This window comes from Dama dama, chromosome 11, assembly GCF_033118175.1.
Source record: "Dama dama isolate Ldn47 chromosome 11, ASM3311817v1, whole genome shotgun sequence".
NCBI classification, from domain to species: Eukaryota; Metazoa; Chordata; class Mammalia; order Artiodactyla; family Cervidae; genus Dama; species Dama dama.
This window is the reverse complement of record NC_083691.1, coordinates 49,024,120-49,048,185: the sequence shown is the minus strand read 5'-3', so window position 1 is coordinate 49,048,185 and position 24,066 is coordinate 49,024,120. Positions and strand designations below refer to the sequence as shown.

General features: G+C 37.6%; 1 protein-coding gene across 1 annotated transcript in view; it reads right to left on the bottom strand.

Annotated features, from left to right (window-relative positions):
• CTNNA2 (catenin alpha 2) overlaps positions 1 to 24,066 on the bottom strand; it is a 1,329,932-nt gene that overhangs the window by 1,155,638 nt on the left and 150,228 nt on the right. Inside the window, exon 2 of the mRNA XM_061156261.1 lies at positions 7,062 to 7,168. Coding sequence (XP_061012244.1) covers positions 7,062 to 7,163 — 102 coding nt within the window. The 5' untranslated portion in view covers positions 7,164 to 7,168. The remainder of the gene's footprint in view (positions 1 to 7,061; positions 7,169 to 24,066) is intronic.

Genomic DNA, 24,066 nt, shown 5'->3' with positions numbered 1-24,066 from the left:
CACTTAGCAAATCATTTCAATGGACTGTCTCAGGTACCACTTTAATAATATCATGACGTGTCCATAACTTACATATGAGGACAGATTAAGTAACATATTGAAGTTTTTGATTCACAATCAAGCCTTCCTAACTTGGAGGCTTGTATAAACATAATCAATACTTCAATGGTGTGAAAATAATTATAAAACTGCAACTTACAAAGCTACAAAATTAAGATAGATTTTGCATCACAAGAATAATGGCCTTCTGTATATACTTTTTAATTACAAAGAGAATATTTACATTTTCATTTCTAACTGTTTCGCATAGACAAAACTATTTTTGTATATTTATACTATATCTGGCTATCTTACCTTATTCTCACATTAATTTCAATGGTACACAATAATATTATAAAAGAAAGATTTTATCTGTCCTGTTCCTATGTTTACATGACATATTCCTTTATCTTAAAAGCTTGATCTTGTTCTTATTTAAAGTTTTTATTAGAAAAGACTACAAAATTCTGTCAAATGTCTGTTTAGTATCCCAGGGTATAATCTATTGAGGAACTAAAATATTTTTGTTTCCTGATAACAGACTATCATTATATGCTTTATAAAGTCTTATTTTGTTATGAATATGCTAAACTTTTGATACACTGCTGGATGATACTTTCTATATTTTATGTAGAATTTTTTTTGAATTTAAATTCAGAAATAAGATTGAATTATCACTGTTCTTTTTTAAAGTTATTTTAGAGTGCCTTGAATTTTTAATATAAAAGCTATGCTTCTTCAAGAACTACTGAGGAGCTGTTAAATTTTTTCTACGGTTGAAGCAGAACTTTAAGTAACATTGCAATTATCAGTTCTTTAAATATGAGATAGTATTCAGCTAGACATCCATCTGTTCTGGTGCTTTTTAATAACAGATCTTTAAAAGCTTTCCAATATTTATATGGCTTAATCCACTTTTCCACTTCCTCTTGGATAAATTTTGGTTATTTCAATCTTTCTAGGAAGTTATTCCCTTCCTCTATGTTTTCATGTTTCCTAGGTGTAGAGTTGCATGTAATATTCAACTATGCTTCTTTTAATCTCTCTTGTTCCTAGAGTTCTTTCTGCTTTCCCATTCATAATCTTATGCATTCTTTATATATTTTCCATAATATGTGCCAGAGGGATTTATATTGGCCATTTCAAGAAAGAATCAGGGCCCCCCTGGTGGCCCAGTGGTGGGGAGTTGCCTGGCAATGCAAGGGACATGTAGTGGATTTCTGCTACAGGAAGATCCTCCACACTGCGGGGCAAGTAAGCCACTGCACCAGAACTCCTTGAGCCAGCACTCACAAGCTGCAGCTATGAGCCCATGTGCTACAACTACTGAAGCCCGAATGACTCCAGCCCATGCTCTGCAAACGAGAGCAGCCACCTCAAGGAGAGGCCCCATGTAGCACAATCAGAGAGTAGCCCTCATTCTTCACAACTAGAGAAAGCCACTGCACGACAGCAAAGCCCCGGCACAACCAAAAATAAATAAATAAATAGCATCTTTAACAAAAAAGAATCAAATTTTGAATTAATTCAACCCTTTGAACTCACTATTTTAGTGATTCCAGTTTTTATGGTTATTAAATTCTGATTTCTTAGTTTCTTTTGATGTTCTTATTCTAACTTGCTGAATACTTAGTTTATTTCTGGTTTTTCTTTAGTAAAAAAGGCATTTAAAGCTAAAATTTTGTACTAAGCACAGCTTTTAGTGGGTATGTATACTTTTTTAAGAAGAGATTATCTTTTTCATTAAGTCATATGTAGTTTGTAACTTCCCTTTGCTTTTAAGAGTTATCTAAGAGTGTGTCCTAATTTCCTAATAAATTTGCCAAATATAGTTTTTCCATTTCCTAATAAAGTTTAGTATCACAGAACATGGCCTATTAAAGATTTTTACTCTCTTGAATTTACAAAAGTTCAGGCATCTTTTTCAAGGTCTAAAATGCATAAGATGAATCTTTTCTCACATGAAATTGCATGAATTCCATAACATAAAAATGTTCCAAAGATAATCGTGCCACTTCAACATTGTAAGTTAAACATGCATTATGATAGAAATGAGCTGAAGTTTTGTTTACTACTTTAAATAGTCATTGATGGTAAATTCCTGACATTTTTCTTACGACAGTGAATGAATTTCATTGAGAACTCCTAAACTTCTGGTGTTTATTTCAACTCTATCCAGCTTTATATAAACTGCAGAATGGCTACAGGCATCTAGAGTCACTGGATATTTCAATGAATTTTATTCCATTCATAAAACTGTAATATGTATTTAATTCATATGGGGCTTTGTTTAGGTTAGTTTTCTCTCTCATTTCCACCTTTTGCTTTAAATGTTGAACATGGAGTTTATATCTAATATTACCTTCTCTCTCCTAAATTATTCATATGTCTTCCAAGGATCAATAGTCACATTAATCTTACCCTTAAGAATTCATTCCAGGGATGGGAATGGTGAGTCTTGATAACACAAGCATATTACCACAAAACAACATTTACAAAAGCCTATCTTAAAAGTCACATTTTTGAGAGATTTTTTTTTAAATTTTTTTTAAATCAGTGTAGGAACACTAGTAAGAAAGGTAAACCATTTAGATATTAGGAGACATTGGAAAAGTGTTAAGAATAGTTACAGTACTAAGTCACAGTGTGAAATTCAGCAAGACTTTGTAAGTATTTTCCTCTATTAACTGAAAAAATATGAAGTAGACTATTAACTGTCTGTATTTTCAACAAATATTTTTAATGTATTACCTTTATTGCCAGAAGAATTTGAAATGACTGGATTGAAAAATACATGGAAAAGGCTGTAATTTTTAAATGTAATCTTAGATGTGTTGGTCTTTAAATAAGTTAACTACAAGAGCAAATATCTAAAGATATGAAAATTTTAAGAAATAAGAGACAGTTTATGTGTAATATTGTGCTTGTCCATGCTAGATTCACTCGTATCCTTCTCACTGACTTATACAGTATTGGTTTATGACCAGTATGAACCTGAAATACAACCATCAAGAAAAGAAAAATGGAGACTACATTTAATCAACATGAGGCACTGTTCTAATTATTGCTTCATTTCATCTGCATGATAAGGGGTAAATATACTGGCATGTAATCTGAAGTGAAAATTCCAAGACTAGAAAAAGGTAATCTGTGTTTGTAACCCAGCTGAGAGAACTACATTTCAGAGGAGGCCAACCACAAAGAACCTCCTAAACCAGGCTTTTTCAAGCTATGTATGATGAAAGGTCAAATATATGTTATTCTAAAAGTGCAGAAACCAAAGATTTTTAAAATTACAAGACAATGAATAACCCCAGAAATTTAAAGATTAAAAAGTCCAAATTTTATGATTAGCTTTAACATTCATAAAATTACTCTATAAAACTACCATAAATTTTTCAAAGCACTTTAAGTATCTGTGCTTATTGCTATCCAATAACAAATAATTCATGGATCAGTCTTAGTCCACAAACCACAATTTCAGCAGCCAACATACTCTCAAATCTAAGAGTCTATCAGTATTAGGTGTTTCTTGAATAAATTTGTATAGCACTAATAAGAATCATGACCAAATTAAAAAAGGGCATAAATCTAATGAAATGTTTCAACAATTACAAACAAACAGGTCTACTTCCTAATCCCTAGATTAGGAATGTTTCAACAATTACAAACAAACATGTCTACTTCCTAATCCCTAGAACCTGTGAATGTATTACCTCAAATGGCAAAAGGGACTCTGCAGAAGATCTCAAGATCCAGAGATTATTTTAGAATATCTGGGTGACCCCAATATAATCACAGGGGTTCTTATAAGAGGGAGCTTCCCTGGGGGCTCAGATGGTAAAAAATCTGCCTGGAATGTGCGAGAAAGGAGGGTTAAAGTCAGATGTCAAGATATGATGGTAGAAACTGAAGTCAGAGGGAGAGATTTAAAGGTGCTAAACTGTTGGCTTTAATGATGGAGGAAAACACCACAACCAAGGACATAGGTCCACTCCTGATGCTAAAAATAAGAATGAACTTCCTCCTTCAGGAACACATTCCCTACCAACATCTTGAGTTGAGGACCTTTGACCCCTAGAATTGTATGATAATAGATGGGTGTTGTTTGAACTACTAAGATTGTGCTAATTTGTCATAGTGGCAACTGGAAGCATATAGGCAAACAGACCTTGGTTCTGGGAAGTAGGGTGTTGCTCTAACACCTACCTGAAAATGTGGAAGTGGCTTTGAAATTGACGGTAGGCAGAGGCTGGGAACATTTGGAGAAGCATGATAGAAAAAGCCTAGATTACCTTGAACAGAGAGTAAAATATGGATGTTAAAAGCCCTGCTGGTGAGGACTCAGAAGGACGTGAACAACATGGTAGAGTAAGCTTTTATCATTTTAGAAATTATTGAAATCATTATAAATGGACAATTAAAGGAGGGCTCAGAAGGAAATGAAAAACATGCTATTGGAAAATGGAGGAAAAACAATATTTGTTATAGAGTAGAAGAAAGCTTAGCTGAATTGCTTCCTATAATTATGTAGAAACCAGTTATAAGTGATGACCTTGAATATTTAGCTGAGAAGATTTCCAAACAAAGTATTGGAAGGAGTGGCCTAGTTTCCTCTTCCTGCTTATAGCAAAATGTGAGAGGAAAGAAACATATTGAGTCAAGAATTATTGGTACTTCCCTGGTGGTCCAGTGGTTAAGACTCCATGCCCCTATTTCACGGGGGACGGGTTCAATCTTGGGTTAGTGAATGTAAGATTCTGCCACATGCCACAAGATGCAGCCAGCAAAAAAATTTTTTGTTAAGAATATTAAGTTGAAAGGAACCAAGACTGAATAATTCAGAAACTCCTCAGCCTAGGAGGATTGCAAGAGGTGTTAAAATTAGAAGTCTCAGTTTCAGGAAAATGTGGCTCTTGAGAAAAAGTCAACTTTGTGTCTAGATAACCTTCGTTAGTGCTTTGGAAGGATTAAAACCTTGGTATGTTCATTCACACAAGGAGCTCTTGGAAAGATTGGACATGGCATTATGGATTCCCTCAGTGATTTCAGCAGAGGACAAAGTGTAGATCTTTCATGGATAACCTCATCTCCAAAGTATCCTGTTTTCTAACAGAGAAAAATCCCAGATACATACAAGAGAGAACCACAGGTTTCTCAAGAATGAGAAATCAGTTGAAATACTGACAATATGAAATGAAAAAAAGAGAGAGAGGAATTTCAAAAAAGCTGTGTACTTTCAAGTTACACAGGCAGGAAATATTCAGCTGAAAATACATGCTATCTTTCATGAAAAAAGAATAATGATTCTTAGAGTAAAGAACCAGGCCCAGAGGGCAGAGCCTTGAGCCACAGAGGATTATCACCAAGCTGTGAAATCTAATTGAGTTTGCCCAGTTGGAATTCTAAACTTCTTGAGACTGATAACCATTTTTTTTCTTCCACATTCTCTCTTTTTAAATGAAAATGTCTGCACCTGTTATCTTATGCTTGTCCCACAATGCATTTTGAAGGCATATGATTTATTTTCTAATTTCACTGGTAACATAGATGAAGAGAAATTTTGCTTGAGGAAGAAATATAACTAGAACCTTGATGATAAGCATGAGAATGCTCAATTATGTCTAATTCTTTGCAACCCCATGGACTGTAACCCATCAGGCTCCTCTGTCCATGGAATTCTACAGGTAAGAATACTGGAGTGAGTTGCCATTTCCTACTCCAGGGAATCTTTCTCACTCAGGGACTGAAACCATGTCTCCTGTGTTTCCTGTACTGACAGGTAGATTCTTTATTACTTCACCACCTGGGAAGTCCCTATCTAGAACCTTACTCATACCTACTTTAGAAGATTTAGATGATGAGATTTGGAAATTTTTAGCTGATGAATTTTAGATGAGATTTTGTCCATGTTCTAATCCTTTGAAAGTCTGAATATGCTACCTAAAAATGGAAAGAGAGATTTTTCAGATGTGATTTGCTCAAAGATATTCAGATAAGGACATTATTCTAGAGTATCTGTGTGGGCCCAATGTAATCATAAGGGTCCTAATAAGAGGGAGACAGGATCAGATATGAGGACATAAGCAGAGGTCAGAGTCACAGAGAGATTTGAAGATGCCACACTGCTGGCTTTGAATATGGAGGAAGGGGCCAAAGAAGGGAATGGCCTCTAGAACATGGAAAAGGCAAAGAAACAGACTTTCTACTCAAGCCTCCAGAAGGAATGCTTCTTTACCAATATCCTAACATTAGGACCTCTGACTTCTCGAACCATAAGATAATAAACTTGTGATGCTTCATGCCACCAAGTTTACAGTAATTTGCTATAGAAGCTACAGAAAACCAATATAAGTGATCTCTACCCAATATAAATGGTCTCTACTTAATTTGACATGACATTTCTCTACAAATATACCCATAAAATCTTGAATTTTAACTTTCTGAAATTCTTAGTTAATATAGTAAATAATATGCTTCACAAGACACACTAAAAAATAATTTTTAAAATTTAAAAATCCAGAGGATGTTTTTCTGTTAATGGCCCTCATGTGGAAATGTGACAACATAAAAATGGAACATTTCATCATTTCAACATGATGAATTTTCCCTTTTAAACTAAAGACAAAGTAATTCAATAAATATACTTCGTTCTTAAATAGTCAATAGAGTTCTTCCTAACTGCATTAGCATCTGAAAGCAAGCTAGGCATGATTTATTTAGACTTTGAATCCATTATTGCAATTGAGGTTCCAAAGACTTCACCCAAGTCCCTTCTTTAATTATCTCATCAACTTTATTTCAAAAGTCACATGAAAACTTTTGTAAAAAGCATTCCAAATCTTATTGAGAAGAAAAAAAAAACAAAAAACTGTCCACAGTTCGGGCAGGAATACATATTAAGTAATTATCAATGTGGCATGATTTATTCATGCTTAAGGACTTAACACGTTCTTCGGAAAGTCATGATATAATCGCAATAGAAATATACACAGGTAACAGTATTTCAGAACATCTCTTACCTGTGTAACAAGTGGTTCCAAAAGCCTCTCCACTGTTAGGGTCCGGATTTCCAAACTTTTGGGGTCCCATTTCAAAATGATGGGTGAAGTTGCCGAAGTCATGCTCCCTACAGAAACACACATTATCTGTTAGAAATGATCACAGAAATAATGTGAGCTTGGGGGTTCAAAATGAATGTCACCAAAACTTACAACATACTTGAAGATTACCTGTCTGGTTCAACCTCATCAAGTTAGAGCTAGGGAAATCAAAAAAGTGAAGCTAGGGAAATCAGAAAATGTGAAGTGGTAATGTCAGGATCAGATTGAAAATGGGTATTTCTTAAGGGCACCTGTATACATTAGACAAACTTTTGGGGCCCAACTGACACTGAAATATGTCACTCACTCAGTGTTTAGTACACATATCCACCTGCTATATACTGGGAAGGGGATTCCCAAGAACCCACTTGCCAATGCAGGAGACTCGGGAGATGGGGGTTTGATCCCTGAATTGGGAAGATTCCCTGGAGGAGGGCATGCAACCCACTCCAGTATCCTTGGCTGGAGAAACCCACAGACAGAAGAGCCTGGCAGGCTACAGTCCCTGGGGTCACAAAGAGCTGGTCACAACTGAAGCGACTTAGCACATACACACACATTTGCTGGGAAAGCCTTGGTCGTTGCCCTCCTGTACCTGTGGTCTCAAGGCAGAAGTAGCAGAGGTTGGCCATACTTATGCCTCAGTGTGGCCTGTGCTGTGATCAAGGAATACAGAGAAGGCCACCAGAGAACTGAGGAAAGGACATCAAAGTCAGTCACCAAAGGAGATCAGCAAAGACTTTAAAGAAGTACAATAAACTCATCATGACAATCAGATGAAAGACCCCAGGTCATAACAAAAGGCTTCTTTGTTTTTGTCACATCGTAACTGACCACTGAGGATACTATGCTTCCTGGGAGAGCTGAGTTTTATTCTCTTAAATAGGACAGATATCTTACAAAATGAGTCGCAATGATTCTGAAAATCAGCTTGCTGCTATTTACATACTCTCTGATTACTCACTGCATTTACATTCTTGTCCCATAAAATGAGTGTCTGACAAGGCTATTTATTTCATTCTACAACAATCCTCTTCTACCTAAGAACCACGGGTGTGTAGGTAGCAACCTTGCACACATCAAGCACATGATTTCGTCCCAGCCTCAAAAGAGTGAATTAGACATTCTGTTAGGGCTGTGCTTCTCACTGAGAAATTGACTGCTCTCTGATGAATATGTTTTGACAACTAACCACTGGACAAGCAACCTTAGATTGTGCAAGGTGAATCTGAATCATTTGCTTTAATACCATCATAAATCAAACTGTTCATAGCTGTTCTCTTCTGAGTCAATGTCCCCACTCCATTCCACTCTTATAAATCAATATAGATGATTATTTCTGTTAGAATTAACACTACAAAAAAGGTCTATCGCAAGAGGCACATGTCTCTTTACTGCCCTGCTACAGCTAGTCCTTTTAAAACAGACCTAACAAATTTGCTTCAAGAAAAAAAAAAAGGCGAAGATGCAGTGTGCTGGTATTTTACCTCTCTCCAAATGCCATGTTTTAAATAAACTAAGCATAGCAATCCAACCATATAGACCGATTTAGACTTGGGTTCCTTCACAACAACAATAGTTGGCACAGATATGCTGCCTGTCCTCCAAAAACCTAAAAACACTTTACACATTTCCCATTCACACTACCAACTGCTACATAGCAGCTCTAACATGCCCAGAATTCTGCTGTTAGGCAGCACACCTTCCTGTGTTGTGAAAGGATAAAAATGCCAGATTCTTTCTACCCACACAGGATAACTTCATCCTTGTCGAAGCCAGTCCTACCTAAGTAACCCAGCTCTTCCGTTGTTTTTGTTGTTTAGTCATTAAGTCATGTTCAATTCTTGTGACCTCATGAACTGCAGCATGCCAGGTTCCCTGTCCTTCACAATCTCCCAGAGTTTGCTCAAATTTATGTCCACTGAGTCGGTGATGCTATCCAACCATTTATCCTCTGTCATCCCCTTCTCCTCCTGCCCTCAATCTTTCCCAGCATCTCTTAGGACACAATGATTTCCAGTCCCCAAGAAGTTCCCTGTAAATTTCTTCCCAGCTCTGATGGAATAATAAGTGACCCCAGTAATGATGATGCACAAGAAGGCCCTACAGGAAAGACAGCTGGATAACTTGGAGTGGAGTAGTGAAGTCATTTTAACACAGGAGTGAAAGGTGGTAAGTAGACTATGCAGAGAACCACCGCTATTACAGGAGCATGCTTGTGCATGTAAGCTGGTGGGCCAGGAAGGCACACAACATCTTTATGCATCTTCTGATGCATTACTAAAGAGATCAACAAAAAATGCTGATGTAAGAAACAAAAATGCTGGGGCACTTACATTAGAGACACTAATCTAGCATGCATCAAGCAAAAATGGGAGATGCTGAAAAAAGACTTCAAGGCAACTGTGAACCAAGAAGCAGAATTAGAGCAGAGCCTTGGATCCTGAAGGTCGGAAGACTTATAAATCTAAAACTGAAAGGACAAGAGTGACCAAGCAAATCACTGGACTCAATTTATTCCTTTGGGGATCAATCTTTTAGTCAGTTCTTTTGACACAGGCAAAATCCAAGAACAAAAGGCAAGGAAAGGTTATGTGGTATTAATTTGTTGAAGGGGAAAACCTAGTCACAGAAACGTGTTCCTCTGTGTGGAATAAGCAAATTGACTTCAAATAAGAAAGCAAGCGAACAAATGAAGTGTGCAATCATACACCAGCCTCTCACATTCCAAAGGAGCATGTCTCAAAACCATACTAGGCATCCACACACTTAATGCAGACTGTTTTGCCCATAAAAGAGATTCTATATAAAGAAAATATATATTTTTCAATAATTTAAATTCAAAGAAAAAATGACATATTATAGTTGCTTTTGGTAGGAAAATTAGAATATTGACTGGACACAAAGAGTGACAAAAAAGAGTTATAAAAAACAGAAGACAATAGCGTTGTCCTTGTCCATACACCACAATTTTACAAGCCCGTGAAAAAGCTCTAATCAATTTATTTAATCTCTGAGAAAATATTCTTGAAAAGTGTCAAACTGTATATCCATAAAAGGTGATAAAACAACCTACATAGTAATAACTTAGATAACTTCAGACTTTCTCCATGGGGGTAAGGAAGAAACATGCATCAAGGTGTTAGCAGCCATTCATCACTCACAACAACAACAAAAAACATGACAAAAAGACTAACAGAGTAAAACAAGCTCCCTTATGAGCAGCCAAAGGTCAAGTCCTTTGTTAATTAGACATTGTCCTGATAAACAGAAAATCTTTTGAAGTGCCTGTGCCAAGGAATGCCTTCAAGTGACATGTATGTTGCTCTAATGCATAATTCACTGAAGAAATTCCCCTTTCCAGACTTTTCTCGAAAAATGTCTTTCAGCCCTCTGCCTAAATTTTCTGGGTTCTCACCATTCCTTCTATTGTTCTTTTGTAAAACAATGGTCCAGGACAACTGACAGGTGCTCAGGAGGCCACCCAAACCTGCCTTCCCTCCACAGGACTCCAGCTTCAGGGTCCTTTCATGGATTTTTCTCTTTACCAATACTGAGTGAGCACTACTGCCAACAAACTCTGTGAGGCTCTTTTTAGAAGACAAGTTAGCTTTGGTTAACAAGTAAAGTCATGAGAAGTTAATGACTAATACCGGGCTTATTCACCTATCTCTATATGTAGAGTATTGACTCAGCTACCTCACCTCAGGTTCAGTTTCATCCTGTAAACTGAATATAAACAAAAATAGTAACAGCCTTATATAATTTATGAATTTATTCTGAAAATCATGACATTGCACATGCAAATACTGATGGGTTTACTTCTTTGCCATGTTTTTGTATGATTATCATCCTGGCCAGTTCAAGATATCCATTAGGGTGGGGGCCAAGGCAAGAAGCTTTATTTTTATTTTTTTTTTTTTTAATTTTATTTTTATTTTTTTTTTTCCAGTGGGTTTTGTCATACATTGATATGAATCAGCCATGGATTTACATGTATTCCCCAAACAAAGTTTTGGTGAGAAAGTGAGAGAGGTGAAAAAGCGAGGGAATTTTCTAAGTTTCCTCAAGAATCAAGCCTGGATCCACTGAACTTACTGTTTCTTCTCTGAGTATCAGAAATACTGGCTAATGATCTGACATTGTTATTATTTGCCATTTACAGATAGGTAAGCTGAGGCGTGAAACAGTTAAGAGAGCTACCCAAGGTCACACATTTTGAAACTAAACTGCCTGGCTTCAGGCTCTGTGCTCATAAGCCCCACGAAGCATTATGCTTCACTTATAAAGATGAATTCCTAGGCTTAGGTCTATGCCAGCATAACCACAGTGCTTCTGAACCATGGAGGGGAGACAGAGACATAGACAAGTGCTCAGGGCTGGTACACTGGGATGACCCAGAGGGATGAGATGGGGAGGGAGGTGGGAGGGGGGCTCAGGATGGGGAACACATGTAAATCCATGTCTGATTCATGTCAATGTATGGCAAAAACCACTACAATATTGTAAAGTAATTAGCCTCCAACTAATAAACATAAATGAAAAAAAAAATGGAAAATCCAGGAGCTAACCACTTCTGGAGAATGAGAGAGAGAGTGAATGCAGAGGAACACAGAGGAATGACAGATGAGATGAGGGGGACACAAAGGGCAGGTGCCCTGATGCACATGTGGAACCCATGGGAAATGTGTTTCACTTCCTGGTGAAGCAGAACAGTTTTCTTTAGCCACTTTGATCCCTGGGGCAAGAATGGGATGCTGATGGTGAGGCTGGGGCACCTAGGGAGCAACACAGCACCCGGGCAAAGTCAAGAGAAAGACCTTATGATGAATTATGCCAAGTAAACAAAATTTTGGTCCCCATGACCTCATACCCTTTGTTTTAAACTTGTGATTATGTTCTATTTCATGGTGAAGAGGATTTTGAAGATATAATTAAGGTTATTACTAAGCGACGTAAGTGAAGTCACTCAGTCGTGTCCAACTCTTTGCGACCCCATGGACTGCAGCCTGCCAGGCTCCTCCATCCATGGAATTTTCCAGGCAAGAATACTGGAGTGGGTTGCCATTTCATTATCCAAGGAATTAATAACCTTCTTAAGGTTATTAATAACTGGACCTTAAAATAGGGACATGACCCTAGATTATCAATGTGTCCCCAATGTATCACTGAACACTTAAAACAACTTCCTCCTGGCTGGGGGTAGAAGAGGCAGTCATAGAGATGCAGCAGACAAAGACATCAGGTAGGGCAGAAGAGAGAGGCAGAGGGATTCAAAGTGTGAAAGGGACTCGACCCACCATTGTAGATAGATGAAAAACATGAAAAGAAATGTGGGTAGATTCTGGAAGCTAAGAGTGCACCCTGGTTGACCTCCAACAATGAAAGAAGGACCTCAGTTTACAAACACCAGGTACTGAATTCAGTCAAAACCCTGAATGAGGTTGGAAGTGAATTCTTCTCCAGTGCCTTCAGTAAGGAATTCAGCGCTATCAACATCATGATTTCAGCCTTGTGAAATGCTAAAAAGAGACCCAGACATATCTACCTGGGCTTCTGACCTTCAGAGAGTACAAGTAAGAAATCTGTGCTGTTTTTAGCTGCTAAATGTGTGGTCAATTTTTTACAACAGCAATAGGAAACTATGACAGGTGGCTGTCATAGTTGTCAAATTTGTATGTGTATCATATCACTTGGAGGGCATATTCATACACAAAGCAATCCAGAGAGTTTTTGATTCATTAGGCCTAGGGTGAGTCTGAGAAACTGCTTTTTTTTCTTTTTTTTTTTTCCTTGCACTTGTAACCAGTGCCCAGATTATTCTACTGGTCTAGGAATTGCACTTGGAAAACCACTGTTGTGATCACAGTTCATGGCCATGCATATCAGGAGGGAAGCGGTGATCAGGAAGATGTGGGGTATCTCTGTGGAGACCCTAGGACCAGTAATAATAACACTGCTGTTATTACAAGTATCACTGGGATCATTATATCAATACTTTCTGGATGGTATTTATGCTTTTTAGGGAATCCAATGCCTTGAAGCGATTCTCAATGGGAAAATGAAATGGCATACCAAAATCATTTCAGTTTTTTTAAACCACACGTACATCAACCTCCAACATCCCCCAAAGTTCTCAGAATTTCCCCAGAAGATGCCTTTTCTAATTAGTATCCCTGCCATAGTAGTAGATCCCTGTGAAGAATGTAAAGTAACAGTGAGAGAGAGCCACGACCCTCAGTTCACCAAAATCAGAAATGAGGGTCCAGGAATAACTGCTTAATAGAGAATAATGTTTCCAAACAATCAGTTCCTAAATATTTTGATGTTATTTGAGGGCTATGAAAATAAATTTTCCAAAAATGCCATCTGAAATACAATAGTAACTCTCATTTTTTGTTGTATTAGTAAAGAGAGTTACCTCTAACATTCAGCGCCTCTATTTTAAGAGGGACTTTTTCTAGATGAGAAGAGTATGTGTGCATATGCACCTCAGACAGGAGTAAAAGTTGAGAAACAAAAGCAGAGAAGGAGGCATCTCATCTGATTCAAAAACCCTCAGAGAATAAAAGGCACACTGATTCCCACCTGCATCAGCCCCAGATCTAAACAGAGAGTGACCGGTAGTCAGCAGTCTTCCTGGTGGTGCTCTGGCTATGGAAATAACCTGGCTCCTAACTTGAACCTCTTTACCTGAAATCTCCATCAACATCCATATAGGACTGCTGTGAGGATTATATGAGTTATGTGTGTAGAACATTTGGCAGAGTGAGGAAGCATAGCCTAGATTCTTAGGATATGGTAGCTACCTCTGCTAATACTCCCGGCGGCAGCAGCAACAGTAATAAATGGTAGCCATATTTATGGTAGGAAATAAGCTGGGAAACTCCTGCTACTGATATTCCACCATTAACTCTGCTCAATTTCAGCTCATTTCTTTTCCTGTGACTATAAGGAGGCAGTGTGTCGCCCATCACTGTCCTTGACATAATAAGCATTCAGAGTCCTTGCTCAGTGAACTGACAGGTGACCCAAGATGCAAGTTGCTGTTGCAATTAGAAGATCCATCACCATTTTTAATCCCAAACTGAGGTGATGTGTAATTTTCAACTGCTCTTTGCTGTCTGCAGTAGAAGAGAGTGGGGTAGTTATTTCTGACACTGTTAAAGTTTAGCACAGCACTCAAGTACTACATCTGCAAGACCTCTCTCTATGTATGGTAAGCTCACACCTTTAACAAAACACTGAAAGAAATACTGCTGAACAAAAGCATCACTCTAATAATTTCAAAAGGTTGTAATAATAATACATGTCTAAGCATAAATGCCTATAAATTATACCTTAATATTTTAAGCAAATATTAAATAAGTATTAAACTATCAAATTCTCTTCAGAGCCTCTTTTTTAATTCTACCCAAATAAACAAAACATCACCAAAAAGGAATATAAGAATAAAGCTCCACAGCCTAAAAGCTGTCAGGATGACAAGTTGAGACTAATAATATATAGCCTAGAGCTTGCTGATTAAAAAAGAAATATCCATGTCCATATCTCACTGAAATGAGTTTTTACACTTACAATAGCATACTCATAAAATTTAAAACTATGTGCCAACTTAATAGAAATTCATTACTCCTGATGTATGCTAACAGAAAGTCAGTAATTTGAAATTCAAAATGAAAACTAGTATCTGTCAAATTCATTTCCTTGCTTTTCACTACATTCATAGTCTCATCATTTATATTCATTTTGGAGCATAAACAGACTCAATCTACTCCTAAAGTATGACTTGTTTTCCATTTGGATGTGAACATATGTGATACCCAGGTAGGTAGTGCTCATTATATATGCTGTTAGGTTTCCAAAGTCCTAACAAGGACTCGGTTTTTCTAAACAAAATATATCTGACCAAAGGTCAACTACACTGTTCTACCTATTATTCTTCAGCAGCATTTCAATTCTGATTTAGGTAGTAGATTCTGAAAACTGAAAATAATAGCTGTTACTATTTCAGATAACATATTTTGAGAAATTATAGTCCAAAAGTAACATCAAATTATTTAATAGGAACACATTATTTAATTGGCAATTAACTTATTCTCTGTCTTTCTAACCTCCTGTAAATTAGAAATCCATATGCAATGATTATATAATGTTAATCTTCATAAGAATCTCAACATTTCATATTCAGATTACAGCAAAATAACCATAAACTGCTCCCTTTATCTTTCATTTTGTTGTATAATGCAGCCCAAACTAATTTTCTGAAACATTCCTTTTGTAGAACAAAGTAACTGCTTAACTCTCTTTTCCAACAACTCCCAAGTTTTTTTAACACAGCTCTCACTCTACTTTTTGACCATGGGCTACTGGATCTTATTTCTTTAACGGGAGCCTACTGCTGAAAACAGGTCTGGAATACATTATAACACAGGGTTTATGCCACTTCCCAAAGTTCCCACCAACACTGTGTTCCTTCTTACCCTCCAAAATCCAGACACTGACATCTTCACATTGTCATAAACCCTAAATTGCTACTGGATTTACAGTCAGTAGCAAATGATCATACTTTTTTTTTGTAACAGGCTCATTGCTAAGAAATTGACATTAGTTTTAAATAAGGTTATAAACTTAGATTTATAACTAGATTATAAACTCATTAAGAGTTTAAGGCACAAATCTGTATAATAGTGTATTAGATCCTTCATAAATGTATGATTAAATAGAAGTAAATAAAAAATGGCCCAAATACTTATCTAATTTTTTTCCAAGTATCAACTTTTTATCTTTTCAATAGTGGAGTGCATTTCCTAGAGAGTAATAATTTTTGAAATATCTTTTGGACATATTTTTAGATATAGGCCAGTACTTCTTAGAGACCTAAAACAAGTGATATCTTGGTATGGCTTAGGGAACATAAATTTATATTTTATTTACAAGCCATTTATGTTATATTTGGACTTGCCTGGCGGCTCAGATGGTAGAGAATCCACCTGGAATGCAGGAGACCTGGGTTAATTCCCTGGATTGGGAAGAACCCCTGGAGAATGGAATGGCTACTTACTCCAGTACTCTTGTCTGGAGAATCCCCATGGACAGAGAAGGCTGGCAGGTTACAGTCCATGGGGTCACAAAGAGTCAGACATGACTGAGCAACAGACACACACATATTAAAAGAAAAAAAAAAAAAAAAACTATGTTATATTTATATTTATGCTTAATTTAAATAAATACCTATGGTTTTTATGTACATATTTTTACTCAATATATTCACTTTTAATTGGAGGATAATTGTTTTAAAACATTATGTTGGTTTCTGCCATATAACTGGATCACTAGTTTTTATTTATTATGTTTTAAATCTAGGTGTCATTTTTGTTCAGGAAAAACTAACCCCGGGGCTTCCTTCAGCAAAGCAGTAAGCCCTTGGTATTTGACTGCTGAGATCCATGTGGCAAGTTTTTTGTGAAGGATGGGCCAACAAGCTACACAAGTTGGCCCAAAACAGCCCTTAGGAAATATTTCTTCTCCTCATTGACCCAAATTGCCTTTTTCCCCCAAGGCCCAGTGTCTTTTCCTTTCTCTGAATTCCATCAGTATTCCATCTAATCAGAATAGCTAGTGCATAATATTTAATCTGAATACAAAATGTCTTGTGTTGCTGTCTCCTTGCTTTATATAAATTTGTCCTCTCAGATACACTCAGCGACAGGGAATTTGCTCCCTTTACAATGATTAGGACGGTACTGAACATTTAGTAAAGATGCCAAGTTCAAATCTCATAATCAAATACACACACTCACACACAAAGTGATTCTAGTTACAATACAATACTAATACTTTTTTGCAAAAAGGGACATTTTCTACTCAGAACACAGTAGTTCAGATATCACTTATCTGAAAAACAGAACCCAAAGTGATTTTCCTTGCTCAGAATGCCTTCCATATTCTAGCAAAAAGGGCAAATCACATATGCTCCAATTCCCCCTTCCTTTATCCACTTACCCAACCATTCACTTAATTAGGGTAAGTGTACTAACCACCCAATGTGTATCATACTTTATGCTGATTGTTGAGATGAAACTGGCTCTAATTCATCATATTTTAAAAGCAAGAACAATTCATCGAGCAAGCAGTGTTCAGAACATGAGCTTCGATGAGAATGGACACCTGTAGGGCCAGTGTCCTTCCATTTCACCAGGGCACTCATATCAAGCAATAAGTAACCAAGAGAACCTTCAAATTTTGGATGCATTGGTCAAGCAATATTGAACAGTTTGTGCAACTGAAAAACCGAAAAATTCAACACCCTTTTGAACTATTGCCAGAAAAATGTCCCCCCAAAAAGTGAGCAAGAGTATGAAAAAGCATTCAAGTAACCTTGGGATACAGAGTGAAAAAGACAAAGTAATCAGAATATTAAGATACGATGTAAAGAAATGAATGCAGATATTTAGGTAAGAGCTATTCAAAATTGTTCAGTGGTTATAAGAATACTTGTGTGTGTGTGTTGCTCAGTCATATATGACTCTTTGCAACCCCATGGGCTGTAGCCTGTCAGGCTCCTCTGTCCATGGAATTCTCCAGGCAAGAATACTGGAGTGGGTGCCATCATTCCTTTCTCCAAGGGACCTTCCTGACCCAGGCATCAAACCTGGGTCTCGCACATTGCAGGCAATGTATGAGCTACCAGGGAAGCCCATAAGAATACTTAACTAGTTCTCAAGGACTTGATTTGATTTTTAAAGCGGGCTCAAATGTGTTAATATTTTATTTATTTTTCTTTCTTTTTTTATTGTTTTTCCATTTATTTTTATTAGTTGGAGGCTAATTACTTTACAATATTGTAGTGGTTTTAGTCATACATTGACAGGAATCAGCCATGGATTAACATGTATTCCCCATCCCGATCCCCCCTCCCACCTCCGTCTCCACCCGATTCCTCTGGGTCTTCCCAGTGCACCAGGCCTGAGCACTTGTCTCAGGCATCCAACCTGGGCTGGTGATCCGTTTCACCATAGATAGTATACATGTTTCAATGCTGTTCTCTCGAAACATCCCATCCTCGCCTTCTCCCACAGAGTCCAAAATATTTGATTTTAAAAGGCAAAGTTAAATCCATTGGTGCGCTGTTCGTGAGGAATTAAGTTGCAGAGATACAGAAATGATTTAAGCCTAACACCGCTGCTTCTTTCAGTTTCCCATTTTAAAGTGGCTTATTCACCTGGTACAACCACCAGGCACTGCTGTTCATCTGGTGGCAGTTTAGTAAATGGAAGATAATTCACCTGCATTGTGTTATCCCTGCCTTGTTCAATTGAATTACTACATGTGAGAGGTCATAACACATTACAGCAATTATATTTGCTTTCAAGTCTTTTGTTCTGAGGATTGCCATTTCGGCATTAGTGGTACTCAGCATATATTCCTGCTGATAAATCACCTTATCAAGCTTGTTGTTAGAAAAAGTCATATGTGAAAAGAGAAACTAATCCAGACTTCCTCCTGGTCATCTGAGGCATTTAATTTTGTCTTATGAAACAAAAAGTACCTCAGGGGCTATGCTTTTGTAAAGACAAAACTAAAAGGCACAGTGGCATTTAGGACATGTAGATGGGCTCTGTTAAGTCTGCACATTTTGTGGTAGTACTCCTTTCCATTTAGTTCATCGTATTTACATTTCACAGCAAGTAAGACTTCACTGAACACTCCTGGTCACTGGCTGAAGTTTATTATCATTATTAACAGTTTTATGTTTCTATCAGGCAGTCCTGCTATGTAGCAGTGAAAGGGAGACCTTGATCCCTGAGAGGGACAAGATATGTATGAGAAAGTAACATACAAGGACACTAGTGCTTGGTAACACATATATTATTAGCTGTGCTATCTTCTAATTTGCCCTGAGATAAACATGATGGTATCCCAGTTTTACAAAGAGAAGAGAACTAAAGCCCAAGTATATTATTTTTTCCAAAGTTAATGAAACTCAATCAAGATTTATTTCAAATTTGTTTCCCACACCATATAATGCAATTTCCCTAGGTTAAATACTATACTTCACAGGGGCGGGACAAGCTAACAAAGTACACACAGAAACATGTGGATAATAAATACTTAATAGGTTATTTAAGGTAGCTAAACCATTTGGGGATCATTCCCAAGCTTCCATTTGTTCAGAGAAGACTAGACTTTTCTAACAGACATCTCTTGGGATCTTTCTCAGGATGTAAGTGTACAGATCATCTTTTCCAATATTGCGGTTTTCTGTCTCATGCAAGTTTGAAAAGACTTCCTCAAATATCTCATTACACATGGGTAACAACCATCTTCATTCTGTTGACAATGACAACATCAGGTGACCCACTGGCAAACTTATCAAGATATTTTCCCACCCTCACCTTCCTCCCAGTTTCCTTCTTGGAAGATAGGATTTGGTCTCTCTTTCCTACACTCTTTCCCTCCCTGAATCCTAAGGCCTCGACTCCATCAATCACAATCTCTACTTTTTATCTTCAATTCATCCCTCTTAGTCGGCTCCTTCTAGTCAGTCGTGTCCAACTCTTTGCGACCCCGTGTACTGTAGCCTACCACACTCCTCCGTCCATGGGATTTTCCAGGCAAGAGTACTAGAGTGGGTTGCCATTCCCTTCTCTGGAGGATCTTCCCAATCCAGGGATCAAACCTAGGGTCTCCCGCATTGTAGGCAGATGCTTTACTGTCTGAGCCACCAGAGAATTCCAGTCAGTGAGAAGTCTTGTCCAAGTAAAAACTGAAAATATAAAAGAAAAAAAAAGCCCTGTCCATCCTACTCCTTTCTGGACATCTTCTACTTCCCTTTCCCTTCACAACCTGGTTTCTTGACAGGGCGGTCTGTAAGGTTTGTTCCATTTCCTCACTGCCCACCCATTCCCCAGCCCACACAACCTGGCTCCTACCCTCACCATTCCACTGAAATTAGCCATACAAAATTACAAATGATCTGCCAGTTGCTTAATTCAACGGATATCATGTACTTCCCCAGCTTATATACTAAAATTAGGACAGATGGAGAAAAGATTATCATGGACTTTGGACAAGAATGACACCCAAATTCATTCAGTGTGTCCTATTTTTATGATGGGTACTCATCTTGTTATATATAGACATATATCTAGATACATCTAGGTAGAGAATGTACTTAAATATAGAAAACATCTAAAAAGATATACATCATAATTTTAGCAATAGTTATGCTGGCTGATGAGATTTATGGTAATTCCTAAGTTATACATAATTATGTATACTTCCACTAAATATATATATATATATTTCACTATATGCATATATCTCATTATATATTTTCAAATTACATAATGGTCACATATACCTTATCTAAATAAATATAAATCTATCACCTCAAACCCCTTCATGGGTCACAGCCTTGTTATGGTGAAGGGGCTTGCATAACTCAATGAAGCTATGAACCACACCACGCAGGGCCACCCAAAGTAGACAGATCATAGTGAAGAGTTCTGACAAAATGTGGTCCACTGGAGAAGGGAATGGCAAGCCACTCCAGTATTCTTGCCACGAGAACCCCATGAATAGAATGCAAACACTGGAAGATAAGCCCCCAGGTCAGAAGATGTCTGAGGGTGTTGGAAGGTATGCTAATAGGGAAGAGTGGAGGGCAATTACTAATAGCTCCAGAAAGAATGAAGGGGCTGCCAAAAGTGAAAATGACACTCAATTGTGGGTGTGTCTGGTGATGAAAGTAAAGTCTGATGCTGTAAAGAAAAATATTGCACAGGAACCTGGAATGTTAGGTTCATGAAACAAGGTAAATTGTATGTGGTCAAGCAGGAGATGGCAAGAGTGAACACCATCTTAGGAATCAGTGAGTAAAATGGACAGAATGGGCGAATTTCATTAAGATGACCACTAAATCTACTACTGTGGGCAAGAATCCCTAGAAGGAAATGGGATAGCCTTCACAGTCAACAAGAGAGTCCAAAATGCATTACTTGGGTGCAACCTCAAAAATGACAAATGATCTCTTTCTGTTTTCAAGGCAAACCATTCAACATCACAGTAATCTAAGTCTATTCCCAAACTGCATGCCAAAGAAGTTGAAGTTGACCAGTTCTATGAAGAACTACAACAACTTCTAGAACTAACACCAAAAAAAGTTGACCTTTTCACCATAGGGGATTGGAATGCAAAGGTAGGAAGTCAAGATACGCAGAATAACACACAAGTTTGGTCCTGGAGTACAAAATGGAGTAGGGCAAAGGCTAACAGAGTTTTGTCAAGAGAACATGCTTATCATAGTAAAAACACCCATTTCCAAAAACCCAAGACAACTCTCCACATGGACAATGGTCAATGGTCACTATATGCACGTATCTCATTATATATTTCAATATATAATGGTCAATACTGAAATCAGACTGCTTATGTTATTTGCAGCTGAAGATGGAGAAGCTCTATATAGTCTGCAAAAACAAGACCTAACTGGCTCAAATTATGAGCTTCTTATTGCAAAATTTAGGCTTAAAGTGAAGAAGTAGGGAAAACCACTAAACCATTCATGTATGACCTAAATCAAATCCCTTATGATTATACAGTGGAGGTGACAAATAAGATTCAAGGAATTAGATCTGGTAGACAGAGTGCCTGAAGAACTATGGATGGACTTCGGCAACACTGCATAAGAGGCAGTAACCAAAACAATCCTAAAGAAGAAGAAATGCAAGAAGGCAAAGTGGTTGTCTGAGGAACCTTTACAAATAGCTGAGGAAAGAAGAGACATGAAAGGCAATGGTGAAAGGGAAAGATATACCCATGTGAATGCAGAGTTCTAGCAAATAGCAAGGAGGGATAAAGAAGGCCTTCTTGAATGAACAATGCAAAGAAATAGAGGAAAACAATAGGATGGATAAAACTAGGGAACTCTTCAAGAAAATTGGAGATATCAAGGAAACATTTCATGTAAGGAAGGGCACAATAAAGGGCAGATGGTAGGGATAACAGAAGCAGAAGAGATTAAGAAGAGGTGGCAAATATACAGAAGAACTATACAAAAAAGGTCTGGATAAACATAGTGGTGTGGTCACTCACTTAGAGCCAGACATCCTGGAGTGTGAAGTCAAGTGGACCTTAGGAAGCATTACTATGAAAAAAGCTAGTGGAGGTGATAGAATTCCATTAGAGCTATTTCAAATCCTAAAAGATGATGCAGTTAATGTGCTCTACTCAATATGTCAGCAAATTTGGAAAACTCAGCAAATGGCCATAGGACTAGAAAAGGTAAGTTTTCATTGCAATCCCAAAGCAGGGCAATGAAAAGAATCTTCAAACTACCATTCACATACACTCATTTCACATACTAGCAGGTTATGCTCAAAATCTTTCAAGTTAGGCTTCAGCAGTATGTGACCCTAGAACTTCCGGATGTACAAGGTGCACTTGGAAGAGGCAGAGCAGAGATCGAATTGCCAACATTCATTGGATCAAGGAGAAAGCAAGGGAGTTACAGAAAATCATCTATTTCATTGACTACGCTAAATCCTTTGACTGTGTGGATCACAACAAACTGGAAAGTTTTTAAAGATATGGGAGTACCAAACTACCTTATCTGTCTCCCAAGAAACCTGTATGCAGGTGAAGAAGCAATGATTAGAACTGGACATGGAACAACTGACTGGTTCAAAATTTGAAAGGAGTACAACAGGACTGTATATGGTCACCCTGCTTATTTAACTTATATGCAGAGTTATATCATGTGAAATGCCAGCCTGGATGAATCACAAGCTGGAATCAAGATTGCTGGGAGAAATATCAACAACCTCATGGATGCAGATGTCACCACTCTAATGGCAGAAAGTGAAGAGGAACTAAAGAACCTCTTGATGAGGGTGAAAGAAGGTAAAAACGCTGGCTTAAAACTCAACACTCAAAAAAATGAAGATCATGGCAACCAGTTCCATCACTTCATGGAATACAAGGGCAAAAAGTGGAAGCAGTGACAGATGCTGGGGTCTGAAATCACTGCAGATGGTGATTAAACCATGAAATTAAAAGATGCTCTTTGGAAGGAAAGCTATGACAACTCTAGATAGCATATTAAAAAGCATATATGCAAGATAGAAAAAGAGACACAAATGTATAGAACAGACTTTTGGACTCTGTGGGAGAAGGCGAGGGTGGGATGATCTGAGAGACTAGCATTGAAACATGTATGCTATTAAGTGTAAAACAGATCGCCAGCCCAGGTTGGATGCATGAGACAAGTGCTCAGGGCTGGTGCACTGGGATGACCCAGAGGGATGGGATGGGGAGAGAGGTGGGAGGGAGGTTCAGGATGGGGAACACATGTAAATCCATGGCTGATTCATGTCAATGTATGTCAAAAACCACTACAATATTGTATAGTAATTAGTCTCTAACTAATAAAAATAAATGAATAAATAAATAAAAAGCAGAGACATCACTTTTGCTGGCAATTTTCCATGTGATCAAAGCTATGGTTTTTTCCAGTAGTCATGTATAGATAAGAAAGTTTGACCATCAAGAAGGCTGTTGTTGTTCAGTCATCCAGTCGTGTCTGACTCATTGTGACCCCACAGACTCTAAGAAGGCCGAGAGCTAATAAACTGATGCTTTCAAATTGCAGTGCTGGTGAAGACTCTTGAGAATCTCTGTACTGCAAGGAGATCAAACCAGTGAATCCTAAAGAAAATCAACTCTGAATATTCATTGGAAAGACTGATGCTGAAGCTGAAGCTTCAATACTTTGGTTATCTGATATTAGGGACCAAGTCATTAGAAAAGACCTTGATACTGGGTAAGACTGAAAGCAAAAGGAGAAGTGGGTGGCAGAGGATGAGAGGGCATCACTAGATAGGTGGCATCACACATTAGATAGCATCACTAACTCAACTGA